This window comes from Neomonachus schauinslandi, chromosome 5 (assembly GCF_002201575.2).
Source record: "Neomonachus schauinslandi chromosome 5, ASM220157v2, whole genome shotgun sequence".
NCBI classification, from domain to species: domain Eukaryota; kingdom Metazoa; phylum Chordata; class Mammalia; order Carnivora; family Phocidae; genus Neomonachus; species Neomonachus schauinslandi.
The window spans coordinates 137842265-137859895 of NC_058407.1; the positions used below are offsets into that span (position 1 = coordinate 137842265).

Sequence of the window (17631 nt, forward strand, 5' to 3'; positions counted from 1 at the left end):
GGGTCCAGAGCATACGTCAGTGTGGTGGGTGGGGGCCCTGCCATAGGACCATGCAGGCCAGCTCTAGGTAGGGGCCCTCTCTGAGGAGGGCTGGAGTGAGGTCTGGTCCAAATGGTGGAGCTGCTCTGAGGCCTGTGTGATGAGCATGACTGAGCTTGAGGATGGAGAGGCTGCAGGCCCTGGGGCTGCTGTGAGGGTGGCACCACTTCCCGGGCACATGGGGCCTGGTGGGGAGACATGGAGAGTGGGTGGAGCAGCAGCCTCTGGGAGGTGGTACTGGCAGGGGATGGGCGATGTGAGAAATGCCAGGTGGGCTTGGGGATGAGGAAGAGAGCCCTTGGGTGACTTAGCGTCACATGCCTGTGTCTGTATCCGTGTAACCAGTATGTGGTAACCCTTATGTGATTTTCCGAGGTTAGGGATGCAGTTAAACATGAAGTTGTTTAAGCCTTCACGCTTTTGCACAAAGATTTTGGTGGTGGCTTCATACAAATTTTGGCCTTTGCTCAACCTCCAGTGCCTTTGGTGGCTTCCTGAACAGAGCACATTCACGAGCCCCCAGCCATGCTCCTCAGGACCTCCCTGGGCCACTGCAGCGGTGTCCAGGACCCTTGGGATGGCTTTGTTCTCCAACAACTTCTGTCAATTAACCTGTGGGAAACTCACGATATTTGCTTTTTTCTTAGTTTTAAAATCCAGTATGATTTCTGACTCATCAGTTATTTAAAAGTTCTTTTAACTTCTTTCTTTTAAAATGTTGTCATTAGTCTCACACCTACTTGTGTGTGATAGAGAATGGGATCTCTGTGTTCATTCTTTGACATTGGTTGAGTTTGTTTTGTGGTCTGCCACGCAGCCAGGTCTTACACATGTGGTGTGCGAGCTTGATGGTGCGGTGCTTACTCTCTAACCGAGGTGCACGTGCATGCCTCAAGCCGTACCACGTGTGTCTGTTTGATCTCCACCTCAGGGAGCAGCCGCGCCTCCCACAAAGGTGGTGGCATCGTTAGTTGTAGATATCTTCTACAACTAGAAGCTCATATAACTGACTGGCCAAGTGTAGGCTTCGGAGTTGATGGTGATGGAACCCAGAGGGCCCCAGGACTGGGGGGTCATCAGAGAAACCCTCGCGGCTCTGCCTGACAGCTTAGGGCTAGGAAGGCAACAGATGCATAGAGGCCAAGCCTAAGACACCTGGCAGTTACTGTTGCCAGGAAAACAAGCAGCTGAAACACAGGGAAAATGTGCTTCTGCAATACTGCTTGGCTGGTAGTGAGTGCTATGGAGTCATAATAATGAAACACATGGAATATTTATGTAACCAAAGATTAGACAACCATTTCGGAAGGTTGAGGGGAGGGAAAGTGGGGAAGCGTATACTGAAATCCTCAGGTACTATGCCAGGATGTCCGTAGAAAATTCTAGAATCCAGGAACTCATGGGAACTATTTAGAGGGACGAGGATGACAGGCTAAGGGTGTGAGGACTGCTATCAGCACTGGTCTACTGTCCACCACGGGAGGGGTGACACGTGCCCCTGGGTTGGCCATGGCCACCCCGCATCACAGACAGGAACCCATTCCCCTGGGTGACCACAGAAACCCAGAATGCGTGAGCTGCTGGCCACAGCGCACTGGCCTGCCTCTCAGGCCGGAAGCTTGCCACACGGCCTTACCGGCAGGACAGCACCATCTCTGTGTCTCCAGGCCTAAAACCATGGAGCTGGAGGGGCGAGACTGGGCTTCCTCGGGTTCAGGGGGTTGGGGAGTCCAGACTCCTCTGAAGGATCATGGCTGAGAGCAGCAGTGGGAGTTGGTCCTGTGGGTGTGGGCAGGAAAGAGCCCAGGGCAGTGGCCAGCCAGACGGCTGGTGCCGTCCATGTGGCTCTGAGGCCCTCTCTCAGCCAAAGTGCACAGTCCTGTTGCCAGGCTGGGGCTGGTCTGTTCTGATAGGCAGAGTTAATGCACACTGAAGCCAGATCAGCTGTAGGAGTTCCTGGGGGGTCGTGACCTGGGATTCAGCAGGTGCTTCTGGAAAACGTGTGACCCACTGCTGTAAGGAAACCCTCTGGCCTCTGATGCCTGGCAGGAGAGAAGAGCTATCTCTGCTGAGGCAGCTTCTTTCTCTATGGAGAGGGAGGGGCTGCTGGCTATGGCCCCACGTGGCTGTCTTGTGGGTTGCATGTCTCTTGAAGTTGAGTGACTTCAGGAGCATATGGATATCAGTCTGCTGAGAGAAGTGGCCGTCTTGAGAATGGCCTGTCTCCTTGAGGCCTGATCTCACCCTGACTCACTGAGACAGTATCTTTGTCAGTACCCACCACCCCTCCTCCCTCCTCCTTGCCTTCATGTGGGCCATTCCCCCTTCCGTCTGCCGCAGGGATTGGTAGAGGGGAGCTTGAGGCCAGGCCCTGGGAGGGGTCCCGGGCTCTGCCTGAGAGGAGCTGGCCAGGGCTCTCTGTCTCCATCCATAGCTTGCTCCAGCCTGCTCTCCCCTGTAGACCCCACCCCTGGCTCACCTGGCCAGCTCTACCTGGTCCCTTCCCATCCTCCATGGCCCCTGGCCCTCTGCATTCTGTTTGTCCAGTGCTGCATCTGTACTTCCTTCTGAATCTGGGAGCAGCCCCCGCTACTCTGAGCCTGCAAGTCAGGAGACCTTGGTGAAAGTCCTGCCTCGGCCCAGCCCACACACCCCAAGGAGCCCCACAGGAATTGTTTGAGTTTCAGGATTTTCACATTCTTTTGGATTATCGTTCCACTTTGATTTAATTAAAATAAAAAATCCCCCAGCCAGTCCCAGAGTTAGCATGGACGCTCCAGGAAATAGTGAGCCCAGCCCCCTGGCAAGGGCAGTGCAGTTCCACGAAGACACCTGAGCCGAGTGTCAGTGCAGCTGGTCCAGAAGACCAGCAGGAATTTCCAGAGAACACACAGAATTGCACAACTCCAGAGCTGGGGAAAATAGTATAGAGAACTCGGGGCTTTGCTCATGATTCTTTAATCTTTCCATTTTAATTTTTTTTTTCCTTTTCAACTAATTTCTTATTTTATCAACTTTGTCTTTTTTAATTTCCATTTTTACAGTTACATTTTATCTTTTCATTGTATTTAATTATATATATATATATATATATATATGAAGTTTTTCTTTCTTTACAATTTTGGGATCTAGTTTCTTCTAACAAACAGACCAAAATACACCCAGGATCTAGTGTATTGGTCTGTTCTCACCTGTCTGATTATATTTTCTCTCTCTCTCTCTTTTTTTTTTTTTTGGTTTCTGGTCTCTTATTTGTTTAGTGTATATTTCTCTGGGGTGGTTGTTCTTATTTTAGTGTTTTGTTCTCTCACTCATCTATTTTCTGGACAGAAAGACAAGATGGAAGTGTTGTGTTTTTTCTGTGGTGAAAACATTCTGCAATAGAAGTGTCCCTGGAGGGTGAGGTTTGGTGTCAGTGTGATGCCACATTGCAGGTGTTGTCGCCCCTCCCTGGAATTTAGCCTGTGGGGGGCAGACTCCTGCTCCTGAAGTGAGGTGGGAGGCCCTGGACCCTGAGGGACAGTCTGCTGCTGGGCTGCGTGACCAGGGCCTCTGTCCAGTGTCTGGGCTGAGGGTGGCTGCCGTGATGAGAGCTTGAAGCAGGCAGACTGGATGAGGGCTGCATCCGAGGGCACAGCTGAGACCCATGAGGACTGTGGGCCCGGACACTGCAGCCAGACTGCTCCGGGCTCCGGGGACACAGCGCATCCCCTGCCCTCAGGACAGCCCACAGACAGTGAGGCAGGGCCGCTACAGGAGGGGACAGGAGCTTGGGAGGAGGGTGAGCAGGGGTGGGGGGCGCCTGGGTGTGGCACCCTGGCATGTCTGGGGTCTGCAGGGAGGCCACTGTGTCCAGTTGGGCATCTGGGGTTAGAAGGCAGAGGTGAGGGTATTAGGGGTATGGCCAGGCTATGGGCAATGAGTGAAGACATGGATGTCTCTGCATGGTGGGTGGTGAGTGGCCCCTTGGCTCAGTGCCAACTTACCAGGACCATGTCCTGGAGCGGGCATGAAGGGCTGGGCCTCCAGGTGGCCGTTGCCCATGTGGGCTCGGGGGAGGCCATGCTGGTGGGGACACCCCACCTGTGTGCATCAGATGTCCTGCCAGGTGGGCTCAGGGATTCAGGCTTTGTTTTTCTTTTTTCTGTAGTTTGATCTCATTATTTAACTTTGGTTAGGAAAGGAGAGTGAAAATAAAACTATAATAAAAGCAAGTCAAAGCTGATTTTGAAATTGTTGTTTGATAGCATTTGGGAGGTTGGAGCACAATTGCCAGAGCCAGCAGCTTCCCACCGGTGACCACTTCAGGTGCTCCTCCGGCGTGCGGGCAGCCTGCTTTGGCTGGCAGGCTTATTCTGCACCCAGGAGCGACCCAGCAAGGGACTTGGTGTGTTGACCCAGTTGGCAGCAAAGTGCAGGGAGATTTTCACTGTCACATCACAGGCCTTATTTCAGGAATAGAATGAGTTGGGGTGGGGGGAGGATTGCTACAAATAGGCCATCGTGCTGGCCCACCCCCACACTCTGGAAGAATAAGATAAATGCACATTAAAAATGTCCACTTCCCTGAAAATTGTTTTAGTTCATAGAGAGAAAACTAACAGGAGAATCATATTTCGTTCCCATCAGGAATATGAAAGCACCAGCTATGTTCACATCCCCTTGTCCACGTTGTGGGACAAGACCCTCTTGGCCATTGTCCACCCCTCGTGGCTGAGCACATGTCCGCCACATCTAAAATGGTCAGCTGCGTTTTGAGACCTTTGAATTCTGTGTTTCAGGGTTTTGAAGGGAGAGGAAGACTATTACCATCTGAGAGGGGAAAATAGGCCAAAGACAGTTTAGCTTTTTACAAAATAAATGTGCAGTCTCTAACTGTACTGGGGTAATCGGTCCCCCGCCACACCCTTGCCCCAGAAACCAAAAACGTGAGTCCACAGCAACCCTGGCCCCCTCACCTGCACCAGAGACCCAGACCTCCAGCACAGGGACTCCAGCACATGCTGGGTCCACCTGCGTGCTCGCAGGCTCCTTCTCACCTGCTACAGTCTGTCCCGTTCGGATATTTAGCCACACTCCTGGGGAAAACAATACGAAACAACACAAGTACCTATGGTTCTTTTTTTTTTTAAGATTTTATTTATTTGAGAGCGAGAGCGAGCACAAGCTGGGGGAGGAGCAGAGAGAGAGGGAGAAGCAGGTTCCCCACTGAGCGGGGCTCCCGATGTGGGACTCCATCCCAGGACCCTGAGATCATGACCTAAGCCGAAGGCAGACACTCAACCGACTGAGCCATCCAGGTGCCCCAAGTGCCTATGGTTCTTAAAAGCCACATAGGGGTTTTTGGCATAAGAGCTTTAATCACTACTGCAAAGTAGTTTTGAGTTGGCATAGGCATCTTACAGTTGCTGAATACGTAGATACTTGAATTCACACAGTTGTCGAAAGAAAGCATTATGATTCTGTGTAAGTTGAGAGTCCTTTAGAAACAGGACGGAATAGCCATGTGTCCTGCAGCTGCTTTGTGGTGAAGGTCCTTCAGGACCCATTCTCCCGGCTCTCGTGGTGACTTCAGAACCTGGCTGGGGGGCAAGAGGAACATCCTCTGCTAGCTCAGTCAGGAGCATGCGACTCTTGATCTTGGGGTTGTGAGTTTGAGCCCCACACTGGGCGTGGAGCTTACTTTAAAACAAGTAAAATAAGGGACTGATATTATGTTAGATTATGTGACATATATTGAGTAAGTGACATATTTTAAATAAGTAATTCCTGTGATCTGTTTTCTGCTCACAACACTGACACCCAGTGTGTGGGTTTTCATCACCAAGTGGTTCTCCAGCTCTCTGGGGACACCAGCTGGGTGTCCTACAATTTAATTTGCTCTGACACCAGCTGTCCGGAGTTCATGAAGACCCCACTTCAGGTGCCTAGGCCACCCACACTTCTGTCTGACCTGGCAGTGAACCCAGGGTCCCCAGTACCCCTTCTCAAGTTTGATAATTTGCTCTAATGGCTCATAGAACCCAGGGAGACACTTTACTTACCATTAGCAGTTTATTTAAAAGGTTACAAATGAACAGCCAGATGAGGTATATAGGGTGAGGTCTGGAAGTGTCCTGAATGCAGGGGCTTCCGTCCCCGTGGAGTTTGGGATGCACCACCTTCCTGGCATATTGATGTGTTCACTACCTGGAAGCTCTCGGAACCCCTTCGTTTTGGGTTTTTTTGGAAGGATCCATTGGTCGTTGGTGATGGGCTTGGTCTCCAGCCTTCTTTTTTTTAAAGATTTTTTTTTTTTTTAATTTATTTGAGACAGAGAGAATGAGAGAGAGAGAGCACATGAGAGGGGGGAGGGTCAGAGGCAGAAGCAGGCTCCCCGCCGAGCAGGGAGCCCAATGCGGGACTCGATCCAGGGACTCCAGGATCATGACCTGAGCCGAAGGCAGTCGCTTAACCAACTGAGCCACCCAGGCGCCCTGGTCTCCAGCCTTCTAATCACACGTAAGGTCCCCTGGCCACCAGCCCCTGAGCTCCAAGAGTCACCTGGGTGGTGTGAACCCCGGTGAGGCTGAAAGGGGCTTGTTATGAACCACAGCAGATGCTCCTCTCAGCCCCGACACTCAGGAAATTCCCAGGAGCTGGGACGAGGAGCACATAAATGTTTCTTCTTATGTGGAGGTGACACAACTTAAGGAAACACAAGCGTCTTCCATCGCTCACTTGCTCCCTGGAATGTCTTGCGCCCGAACAGTGCTCAGGAGACCGTGGAAGCAGCACGTCCTGCAGGAGAAGGGCCCGTTGCTGTTGAGAACTGAGTGTGTTGGAGAAGTGACGTCTCTCTTGCTGATGTCAGACTTACGGTCTGCCCGTTGTGAAGGGATAGCGTTTTCTTTAAAATTTTCCTTATTATGAAATAAAACATTTATTGCAGAAGATAAAGTTAAGCAAAACAAAGGAAATAAAAACTGCCAGTGAGCCCAGCACCCAGGATGAGGTGCTGTTTTGGTCTGTTTCATCGTACTTACACCTCCCCAAACACACCCAAAGTCTTAAAAAATTTAAGTCTGATACCTAATACTTTTTAAAGCCCACGAACAGTGTAACAGGCTTGAGATCTTGCTCCTCTTTATGATGCTGTTGGGGGTTTAATTAATTAATTAAATGGTTTTATTTATTTATTTTAGAGAGAGTTGGAGTGGGGAGGGATAAAGGGAGAAGAGAATCTCCAGCAGACTTCCTGCTGAGCAGGGAGCCTGATGTAGGACTTGATCCCAGGACCCTGGGATCATGACCTGAGCTGAAACTGAGAGTCAGACACTTAACCAACTGTGTCCCCCAGGCGCCCCAATGCCATCAGGGTTTTTAAAGAAACAAACATTTTATCATTCGGCTTCCACGCCACCTCTGGAGGGGGGACCTGCTTTCCTGTGAGCCATGCTGCTTTCTCCCCCGGGCTTCTCCTGGGCTGTCCGGAGGCCCTGCTCGCATTTACCACCGTGGCGCCTTGTCCCTTGGGCTCTGGGGATGCTCTGGGTTCCCTGCTGAGCACGGGTCTTCTCTCCTGCAGAGTCCGATGGCCAGCTGTGCGGGATTGCACCTGCCCAGGACGAGGAGCCGCCTGCCTGCCCCGATGAGTTCGACGACTTCGTTACCTTTGAGGCAAGTGGTTCTCACTGAGGGGCTGAGAGGGAGTTTGACGTGACATGTCTTCCTTTATGCCTTCTGAGTCCTGCTCCACGTAGTGGTGCCTGGGCTAGTGGTGCAGGAAGTGCCGTGGAGGTTAGAGCCAGGCCCACCCTGCAGGCCTGCGCACTCGGCTGGGAGCTCTGGGGGCTCGTGGCTGTGGCAGGAGGTCAGCAGCTGTGTGCTGTGCTGCTGCTCACCGGAGGCCATGGCACGGCCTCTTGGGGCCTGTTGTCAGCAGAGGGATGGGCTGGGCTGCTAGGGCTCTCCAGTGGTGTTGCTGTCACCTTCTGCCAGGCTGCCAAGCAAAGCCAGAGCGGGGGACATGCTGTGAAGTTCTTGCTTTACCAAATTTCAGATCATTTTCTGGGTTTAGGGACTTCTAACACCTCATGCTCCTTTGCCACCTGCCCCCACGGTTGCTGTGGTTACCTGGTGTCACCTATAACTGCAGGTGTTTTGTTCTCTGCATGGCAGGGAGGAGGTCTGTGAGCACAGCCACAAGACGGGCCGCACAACTGTGTCCCACCAGTGGAGAGGTGGGCAGATGCCGGGATAGCCCGGGTGGCTGGACGTGGAAATTTGCTTATTAAAAATATACATCAGAAACTCCGGAGCACCCAAAGAGCTGTTGCCCAGCGAGGGGTGCAGGGAACAGTGCTGGGCTGTGATGCGGTGGCCGTGAGCCTTGGCGCCTTGGTAAAATGGTGGTTGCACAAGACAGCTTTCCAAAGTCCACAGGAGTTCACTACTTTCTCTGGGGTCTTGTGTCCCGGCTCCGAGGGGCTGCTTTAGGCATTGGTCAGCCCTCAGATAACATGGGTTCACTTTCTGACTCTCACTTCTGATGACACAGGCCTCTGGGCCACTGGGGAGCATTCAGCACTCACAGCTTTGTCCTGAAGTTCCAGCCGGGTCTGAGCCCCCCAGGGGCAGGGACCACCCTGCCTTGCATCCTGTTTAGCGGGATTGGTGTGTTTGTTCTGTGTGTATGTGACCTGGGGGTGCCAGGGCCTGTCGGGGCGTTGGAGGCCAGGTGCCAACTGGGGCACGTGCTGGCTGCAGGCCCGTGTGGCTGGGTGAGGGGCTGCAGGCGTGCAGGACTCTGATGTGTCACCTGTCACATGAACTGCCAGACCCTGTGGTGGGGAGAGGCTGCTTACCTCACCGGAGCAGGGCCGGCTCCCTTTGCATAAGGTGTACTTTGACACACCTCGGATTTTCCAGGAATGCACCTTAGATCAGGGGAGTCCTTCTTTCCTTGTTTGGAGCATCTGGGGGGTCGCGACACTTACGCAGACACTTGTGCAGTGAGCCTCAGACCTTTATATCACCTTCCAGCAGAGCCAGACCTGAGCATCTGCATTAGCATCTTCCACTCTGTCCCTTGCTCAGGTTTCTACTAGGGCGTTATATCAATTTCTCACACTTTATGTGGAGGTGGGTATAGTGGGTTGAATGGTAGTCTCCCGAAAGATATGATCACTCGGAACCTGTGAACGTGACCTTATTTGGAGAAAGGGTCTTTGCAGATGTAATTAAGTTGAGGGTTTTGAGATGAGATCCTGCTGGGTAGTAGGCAGGGCCCTGAATCCAATGACAGGTGTTCTTAGGAGGAGGAGACACACAGGAGCCCCGGGAGGGAGCCACAGAGGCTGGAGGGACGGAGCCACGTGCCCGGGGCTGCCTGGGGCCACCAGGAGCCTCCCCTGGAGCCTTAGGAAGAGTTCAACCTTGCTGACACCTCCAGAACCAAGAGAATTGTTTCTGTTGTTTCAGCCACCCAGTTTGTGGTAGTTTGGTAGCCTAGGACACTAACACGGGGAGTTTGTTACTCAGGGTAGTGAAAGGCATCAACACATTTTGTACTTAAAGAGCTCGTTTGGCCCAAAAGTGTGGGAGCCTCTGAGGCTGGGGCTGCCTCCTGAGCCCTGGGCGGAGTGGGCAGGGGGTCCTATCTGACTCTGGCCCCCTCCTATCCTCTGTGCTGGTCCTGCCGCCTCTGTGTGCCCTTGGGGGTTCTGGCCCCCCTTGCTCATGTCACCTTCAGAAGGCACAGTGGGAACCGATGTTTCAAAGAATGCAAAAGGGATGCTTCTGATTTTTTTTTTCCCCAGGAAGGAGGAAACATTTCTTTTTACGTTTTTTGTTGTTACTTTTGAAAAATAATTAATACTTTATATTTGAGCAGTTTTAGCTTTTCAGAAAATGGAGCAGATAGTACAGATAGTTCCCATTCTTCCCCCCTCCCCGCCCCCCATCCCCCTGACACACATAGTCACAGTTTTCTCCATCATGAATGTCTTGTATTAATTAGTGTGGTACATTTGTTATACTTGATGATCCAGTATTGATGTATTGTTGTTAACAAAAGTCCATAGTTTACATTAGGGTCTCTCTTGGTGTTAATGCATTCTTTGGGGGTTTTTTTGATTAGAATTTTTTTTTTAAGATTTTATTTATTTATTTGAGAGAGAGAGAGAGACCACAAGTGGGGTGGGGTGGGGCGGAGAGAGGCAGAGGGAGAGGGAGAAGTAGACTCCCCACTGAGCAGGGAGCCCGATGCGGGACTTGATCACAGAACCCTGGGATCATGACCTGAGCTGAAGGCAGACACTTCACCAACTGAGCCACCCAGGCACCCCATGCATTCTGTGGGTTTTAACAAATGTACAAGGTTATGTGTTCACCATGTAGTATCACACAGAGGAGTTTCGTTGCCTTCAGCACCCTCAGCTCCCTGGATTCATCCCGCTTTCCCCGCTAGCACCTGGCAGCAGCTAATCTTCTGCTATCTGCATAGTTTTGCCTTTTCCAGAATGTCACAGAGTTGGAATCCAATGTGTGGCTTCTGCTGATGGGCTTCTGTTGCTTAGTAATGTGCATTTAAGGCTCTTCCATGTCTTTTTATGCTTTTTATGATCTTTAGATGTAACTTTCAGGGGATTGGAACCAGGTACTGCGAAACTTATAGAAAGATATTCTTTTTAAAAATCTTGCACATCCTATAATCTTAAAGTTCAGTAAAAATATGGGTGGAGAATATGTGCATTACACCCAAATATCCCATTTGGAGACCCTCTGCTGGCGATCTTCAGCGATAAATAAGCCTTGTGCTGACTTCCTGGTCGGACACACAACAGTGTGGGGCAGTTCACTGCTGGACTGCTCCTGGGTTCTCCTCTGCTTCCTGTTGGCTCCTTGCTTGAGACACCTTCTGGGAGAGTTACTGATGTGGCCTTTCTGAGAAGAGGGGGGCGGGGTGAGGACTAAGTAAGATTTGTCACATTCACTGGAATGCAGAGGGGGAGGGTGGAGTGCCCAAGGCCCCTGCAGCGTGCAGGGGTGAGCTCATCTGTCAGGGTTTCTGGAAGGGCAACGGGAGGGTCACAGAGAACAGACACAAACAGAAATGATAAGAATTGTCCCGCTGTGCCTCCTCTTTTCCTCCCTCCTTCTCTCACCAAGGCCTCTAGAGGACAGAGCTGCCTTAATAAAATGATGGAGACTGTGTCTTTTGTGCAAACTGTTACAACAGAGGTTTGAAAATCAAGAAAAAAAGCCACTCTTGTGCGGTCTATTAAAAACCCAACAGGGACATTTCCTGAACTTTGCCCCCCTTCCCTGGTCAGCATAGCAGGAGGATTAATGGAGCATGTCTGGGAGCAGGTTAAACTTTTTCCAAGGCTGTGATGTACCTTCAGGTGAGCACACAGGTTTTGCTGAAACCTCAGCAAACTAGCAAATAGGAAGGCCGCGAGGTTAGTTGCAAGAAGCTACGCCTGGTCTGGACAGCAGTTCCCAGTGTTTGCGATACTGTGGGGAGGGCATCCCCAAGAGCCGGTGTGTGGAGCCGGGCGAGGCCCGTTGAGGCTGTCTGGGCTCACGCCCGAGGGTGAGGGGAGCAGTTGGTGTCCCTCAGAGGGACCATGACCTGGGCAGTGAGGATACTGGGCAGCGTTGGCCACACCGGCATCCGTGTCCATCAGCAGGTCCTTTGTTCACCAGTGAAGGTGATAGTAACATGTGGCAGAGTTTTCCAGATGCACTTTGATTTTCCAATGAGTTCATCTTAACGTCTGCAACTTGTAAGTATTTTGAAAGACGATAGCATAGATTTGTGGACTTCTGGGCAAAGTTGGGTCCTGTGTGGTGGCAAATAGAAGCTGATGGGCCGGGTATGTGAGCTGGTCCTGTGTCTTGTGTAGGCTACGGGGGAGGTGCTCTGCGGTGATCTTTGCCTCTCGTGGAAGGCAGATGTTTAGCCAACTGCTCTGGAAAACTGCCTGGCTTTCTGACACTTACTCAGGGCAGATCCTGGGGGTGAGCAGCTCCTGATCCCTTCAGGCTGCTGACTGCTCGGCACCCCCACCAGGTGTCTGAGTGGTCGGAGTAGCAGTGTGGGGACGGGACCTCCAGGGTACTGTTTCTTTATAATTTGAGGCAAACAAGGTGCAAGTGTGACCTTGAAGAGCCTTTAGCGGCATGGGAAGCAGTGCTCGTGTGTGTGACTCTCCTTCCATGTGGGAGGGATGAGGAGATGAAGGTGCGGGAGTTGCCTAGAACGGAGTGTGTGTGCCCGACCTGCAGCAGTCGGTATTGTGCGGCGTCTGTCTCATGGTTTCTGTGTCAGCGGAGGGTGACTTCCACCCTGAACTGTCCTGTCCAAGCTCCAAGGAGGGTTTGGACTGCAGCCCCGGCCTCAGCTGCACGAGTCTTGTGAGCTCCTCGCAGGTGAAATAAGCAGGCCCGAGTGCCTGGACCTCCTTCCCTTCCTGGGAAAAAAGGCACAGCTCCATGCTGAGTTGGCCTGCCCTTGCACACACTAAGTTGTCTGTCAGGGGCCTGGGGTCCTTGCCGGCCAGGGGGGAGCATTGTGCTATTTCAGAGGTGTTAGTTGGCTCTTTAAAAAGCTGACCTCAAGAGTTCAGTTCTGTTCCCTATAGGAAATCATCAGGGTCCCCAGTCAGTGTCTTCGGGGCCCTCGATGGGCCTGCTAGGTGAGGTTTGGGGTGTGTGGGACTCGCCTGCTTCCTGGGTCTGAGGACTGAGCGGTTGAGGAAGGGAGGGCTGCATGGGACTTCCTTGCAGACAAGGAGCGGTGGGGTGGCGCAGTCTTCCTCCTCTCCTTGGGTGACTCTCGGGCAGCACCCCTGTGTGAGTGAGCAATGCCGTCTGGGCAGCAAACCCGCAGCCACCCCTCAGCAGACATCAGGAACCAGCTGTGGATTTTGTGCCTGCTCTGTTGTGCTTCCTCCGCGGGCCCAGCCCCTGACCTTCGGATGCCTGCCTACCTCACCGTCCGTCTCTGCCCATGCTGCCCACAGCTCGAGCACAGGGCCAGCCCTGAGCCCGGCAGGAAGTGATACCTGCTAAGTGATGATGAGCCTCTGAAAGTGATTTCCTGGCTTCAGATTTTGAAGGGCGGGTTTTTTAGGGGTTCCTCAGTTGCCTTAGATTCCAAGGAGGATGGGGTTTTCCCTTGGAAGCATAGGTAATGCACTGCGTCTCCTGTCCTTCCACTTTATTCTGGCTGCACACACAGCTGGGACTGTGACCCCACAGTCTTCCAGGTTTCTTTCCGTACCTGCCTGTGTGGTCTCTTAATCTCAGTTTTGCAGATGAGGAGACAGGGTTTGGAGTGGTTGGGACCCCAGTGTGGGGTCACTGGGCTGGTGGATGGTGGGTGGAGGATGGACCCTGGCCTGTCATTGGCGCACTAGGATCCCTCCAGCTTGGCCTGGGCCCTTCGTGCGTCTTCGATGGTGTGAGGCGCCGTGGGGGTGCGGCCATGAGAGGCCCTCAGAGTTAGTGGAGGATCGGTGACTTTTTGTTACCATAGCACTTCTGAGCACACTGTCCTCTGGTGACATCAGAATGACAGGACAGAGTGCACCTTTTCCAGCTACTTTTCTGGAATATTACTTGTTCTCAGGTTGTTAACCTCAGATTCTTTTGAGCATGAAATGTTGGCTACTTACCCTAATCAATGCAATTGCATTGTAATTAAAGCTGAGATGATAAATTGAAAATGGCCTGTTGAATGAATCTTTTGGTTTACGTCATTTGCATTGTGCTGCATGCTCGGCCATGTGCTGGGCGCTGGGTCCAGAAAAGTGAAAACAAAGATAGGTTTTGTGGAAAGTAGACCTTTAACCAGTGACTGTAATGGACTGGTCAATAATCGATGAGTTAGTATTTTGAGGTTAGACCATGTAATTGAACTTCAAAGCAGTAGCCTGAACATACAGAACGGATATTGATGGTGACTTTTTAATTAGCATGTTCTTTTTTTTTTTTTTTAAGATTTTATTTATTTATTTGACAGAGAGAGAGATAGGGAGAGAGGGAACACAAGCAGGGGGAGTGGGAGAGGGAGAAGCAGGCTTCCCGCCGAGCAGGGAGCCCAATGCGGGGCTCGATCCCAGGACCCTGGGATCATGACCTGAGCCGAAGGCAGACGCTTAACAACTGAGCCACCCAGGCGCCCCGAATAAGCATGTTCTTATACTATTCTTTGGATAGAAGTAATTCCCATGCTGGTAGCCACAGCATGGGTGGCCACACTGGGATTTATCCCATGGTGCTGGGATGCCTTCTGTCTGTTTTAGGTACACTCACGTAACTAACTTTCAGAATTGTCTATAGTTTTTCTGCTTTGGAACACGTGTCTGTGTTTCCATTTTTAAAGATATTGGATTGTTTTGTTAAGCTAATGTTTCTGCTTAGAGGTGCGGTTGGGACCCTGCCTGAGGCTGTCTCTCCACTGGTCTTCAATGCCTGCAGTAGGGCACTGTGTGGGGCATCGGGGTTTACGGACACGTGGTCATTTTAGGGTATGGGACTGACCCCTGGCACTCTCTCCTAGGCCAACGAGGTGACAGACAGCGCATACATGGGGTCTGAGAGCACCTACAGTGAGTGTGAGACCTTCACCGACGAGGACACGAGCACCCTGGTGCACCCTGAGCTGCAGACCGAAGGGGATGCGGATAGCGCCGGTGGCTCAGCTGTGCCCTCCGAGTGCCTGGACGCCATGGAGGATCCCGGCCAGGGCGCTCTGCTGCTCCTCCCGGGCAGGTCTGTACCCTGGGTATTATTCCTAAGACACCGAGTGGCTGTGTCCTGTGGGCAGATGGGGTTTGTGGAGGGGTTGGTGTCCGAGAGTGGTGCGGATTCCTTGTGGGACCTGGGGAGAATGTGGACACTCCAGCGTGGCCTGGAGTCCTGCTGTGAGCCCACGCCCGCTGTCCTGAGCCGTCCGTCAGCCACAGCTGACCGCCTTGCGAGGAGATGCTCCTCCTGCTGGCAACAAATAACCCTGGTTGTACACGCGGCATAACTTCCTTGGCTGTAGAGAGAAACTTGATCCTGGTTTCTCACTGAAGTTCGTAGAAACCAGGGCAGGACACCATATTCAGGCCCCATCTCCCAGCAGGATCTTAGAACCTGCTTGTGTTTACCGCACCCCTACCCAGATCTTCTGTTCCTGTGACCCCTGCCCCTGCTCCAGGTGTCCCCATGTGTTTGAAGACCGTGGAGGGAGGGGGAAGGTCCGACAGGTGCAGACCTGGGATGCGAGCTTGCACTTTGCCCTGCGCTGGGTGGGAAGCCATCGTGCTTCGCAGCATTGGAAGTGGTTTGGTTTTATTTTGTGCCGCTGGTTTTATTTGATTTCATTGCTCGTTTGGCTGTTGGCAGAGTTTTTGTTTCTTCCGCTTTAACTGAAGCATTGGGTAGTGGTATGTGAGTGCAGCCAGGCCGCAGCCTCACCGGCACCCTGGCCTGTAATGACAGCTTGTGCCTCAGCCAGAGCGACCACGTGGCATCGTGGCCTTTGTACACCTGGCTGCTTTCGCTTAACGTTGTGGCTGTTGAGGTTCATCTGAATTTTTGTGCATAGTTGTCCATCATTTGTTTTACCCTGTTGTGTGAGTGTGCTGTAGCTTTTTAATTCATTGCTGGTGGCCATCTGGGTCGCTGACAGCTTTGGCTATATGAACAAAGCTGCTGCAAACACCACGTGTCTCGCTGGCCTGTTTGTCCCTAGGGCTGGGACAGGGCTGCGCCTGCAGCATGCTTGTTGGGCTGTGGGCCGGTGCAGACCGGACTTCTCGTAGGTGCTTGCCTGCCCGCCGCCTGTGGGCTTCTGCAGTGTTGGTGTGGGATGGTTTTTCCTTGCATTTCCCAGATGAGCACCTTTTCTTGTATTTATTGCCCGTTTGGAGATCTTTTTTGTGAAGTGCCTGTTCAAGTCTTTTACCCATTTGTTTATTGCAGGGGTCTGCAGACTTTCTGCAAAAGACCAGATAATAAATACTTTTTGGCTTGCAGGCCATATGGTCAGTGGCTACTACTCAGGCTTTGCTGGTGAAGTGCAGTGTGGTTACGGTTCATGACTGTATCCCAATCCGACCTTACAGAAACAGGCCATGGGTGTGATTTGGCGTCTCCTGATCTGTTGGGCTGTCGTTTTCTTTTATTTTTTTTTAAGATTTTATTTATTTATTTGACAGAGAGAGACACAGCGAGAGAGGGAACACAAGCAGGGGGAGTGGGCGAGGGAGAAGCAGGCTCCCCACAGAGCAGGGAGCCCGATGTGGGGCTCGATCCTAGGACCCCCCAGATCATGACCCGAACCAAAAGCGGACGATTAACTGACTGAGCCACCCAGGCGCCCCCTCTGTATTGTTTTAGAAATCTTTGCTTACTTCACATGACTATGATGTTTACTTCTGTTTTCTTTTAAAAGCTTTATTTTTTCACCTTTATATTCAGATCTGTAATCTCTCCATAACTGATTTTTTGTGTGGGATGTGAGGTTGGGATCATTTCCCAAATGAGTATCCAGTCGACTCAGCCTCAGTTTTGAATAGATTCCTCCTTCCTTCACTGTCTGGTGTCACCTTGGTCCTGTGAGGTGGCTGAGTGTGGGTGGGGCTGGGTCTGGACTGTGCAGTCTGTCTGTCCATTCTCGATCAGTACCACACAGTCCTTGTACTCCAGCGTGTTATAGATTGTACTGTCTGTATGTCAATCCTCCAGGCTGTGTTGGTGCCTTTGGCCCTTTGCCTTTCCCTATGAGTTTTTGAATCAGCTTGTTGGTTTCTGGACAAAGAACTCTACAGGGATTGTGGTTAGAGTTGTACTGGTACAGCTTAATCTGGGGAGAATCAACATCTTCACAGTAAATCAGGTCTTCCAGTCTTTGAACACAGTATTTTGCTCCATTTATTTGTATTTATTTATTTATTTTCGTTTAAATTTTTTTTTAGAGAGGGAGTGGGGAGGGGAGAGACAGAGGGAGAGAATCTCAAGCAGCCTTCACGCTCAGCACAGAGCCTGACGTGGGCTTGATCTCATGACCCCAAGATCAAGACCTGAGCTGAGATCGAGTCGGACTCTCAACCCACTGAGCCACCCAGGCGCCCTCGTTTATTTATGTGTAACCATATTTACGGATATGCTTCAGAAGATGGTAAGAAGTACGGTGATCATTCCCATTTCGGTTCACTCAGGCTTCATTGTTTCTGAAAGCGGGTGCGTGTAGGACCATGGGATTTGTCCTTAGTGGCTTCAGAACTGCTCCGTGGGTGTGTGCATTTGTGGGTGGGAAATTGGAACTTGGTCTGAGTGTTGAGCAGCCGTGTTGGTCTGGGGTACTTGCACAGAGACCCATTTCCATCCCTGACTCTGCCTGCGGGGCAGTCACTTGGCTCTCTGAGGCTCCCTTTCCTTTTCTGAAAGGGGCAGCTCTCAGATTCTTGTGTGGATTAGTGGTGAAGAGCTTAATCCAGCCCTGGTGGAGGAGCTGATGACATCACAGCTGTTTTCTGTTGCCCTTGGTGAAGCCCTGGGTCCCCTGGCATTGGCTTAGCCTCTGCCATCTCCAGGCATGCCCAAGCATCT

General features: G+C 51.7%; 1 protein-coding gene across 1 annotated transcript in view; it reads left to right on the top strand.

Moving 5' to 3' along the window:
- The window catches only part of RAB11FIP3 (RAB11 family interacting protein 3), an 85147-nt gene that overhangs the window by 46710 nt on the left and 20806 nt on the right, over window positions 1-17631 (top strand). Inside the window, exons 3-4 of the mRNA XM_044915565.1 lie at window positions 7607-7698; window positions 14591-14802. Of these exons, the coding sequence (XP_044771500.1) occupies window positions 7607-7698; window positions 14591-14802 (304 nt within the window). The remainder of the gene's footprint in view (window positions 1-7606; window positions 7699-14590; window positions 14803-17631) is intronic.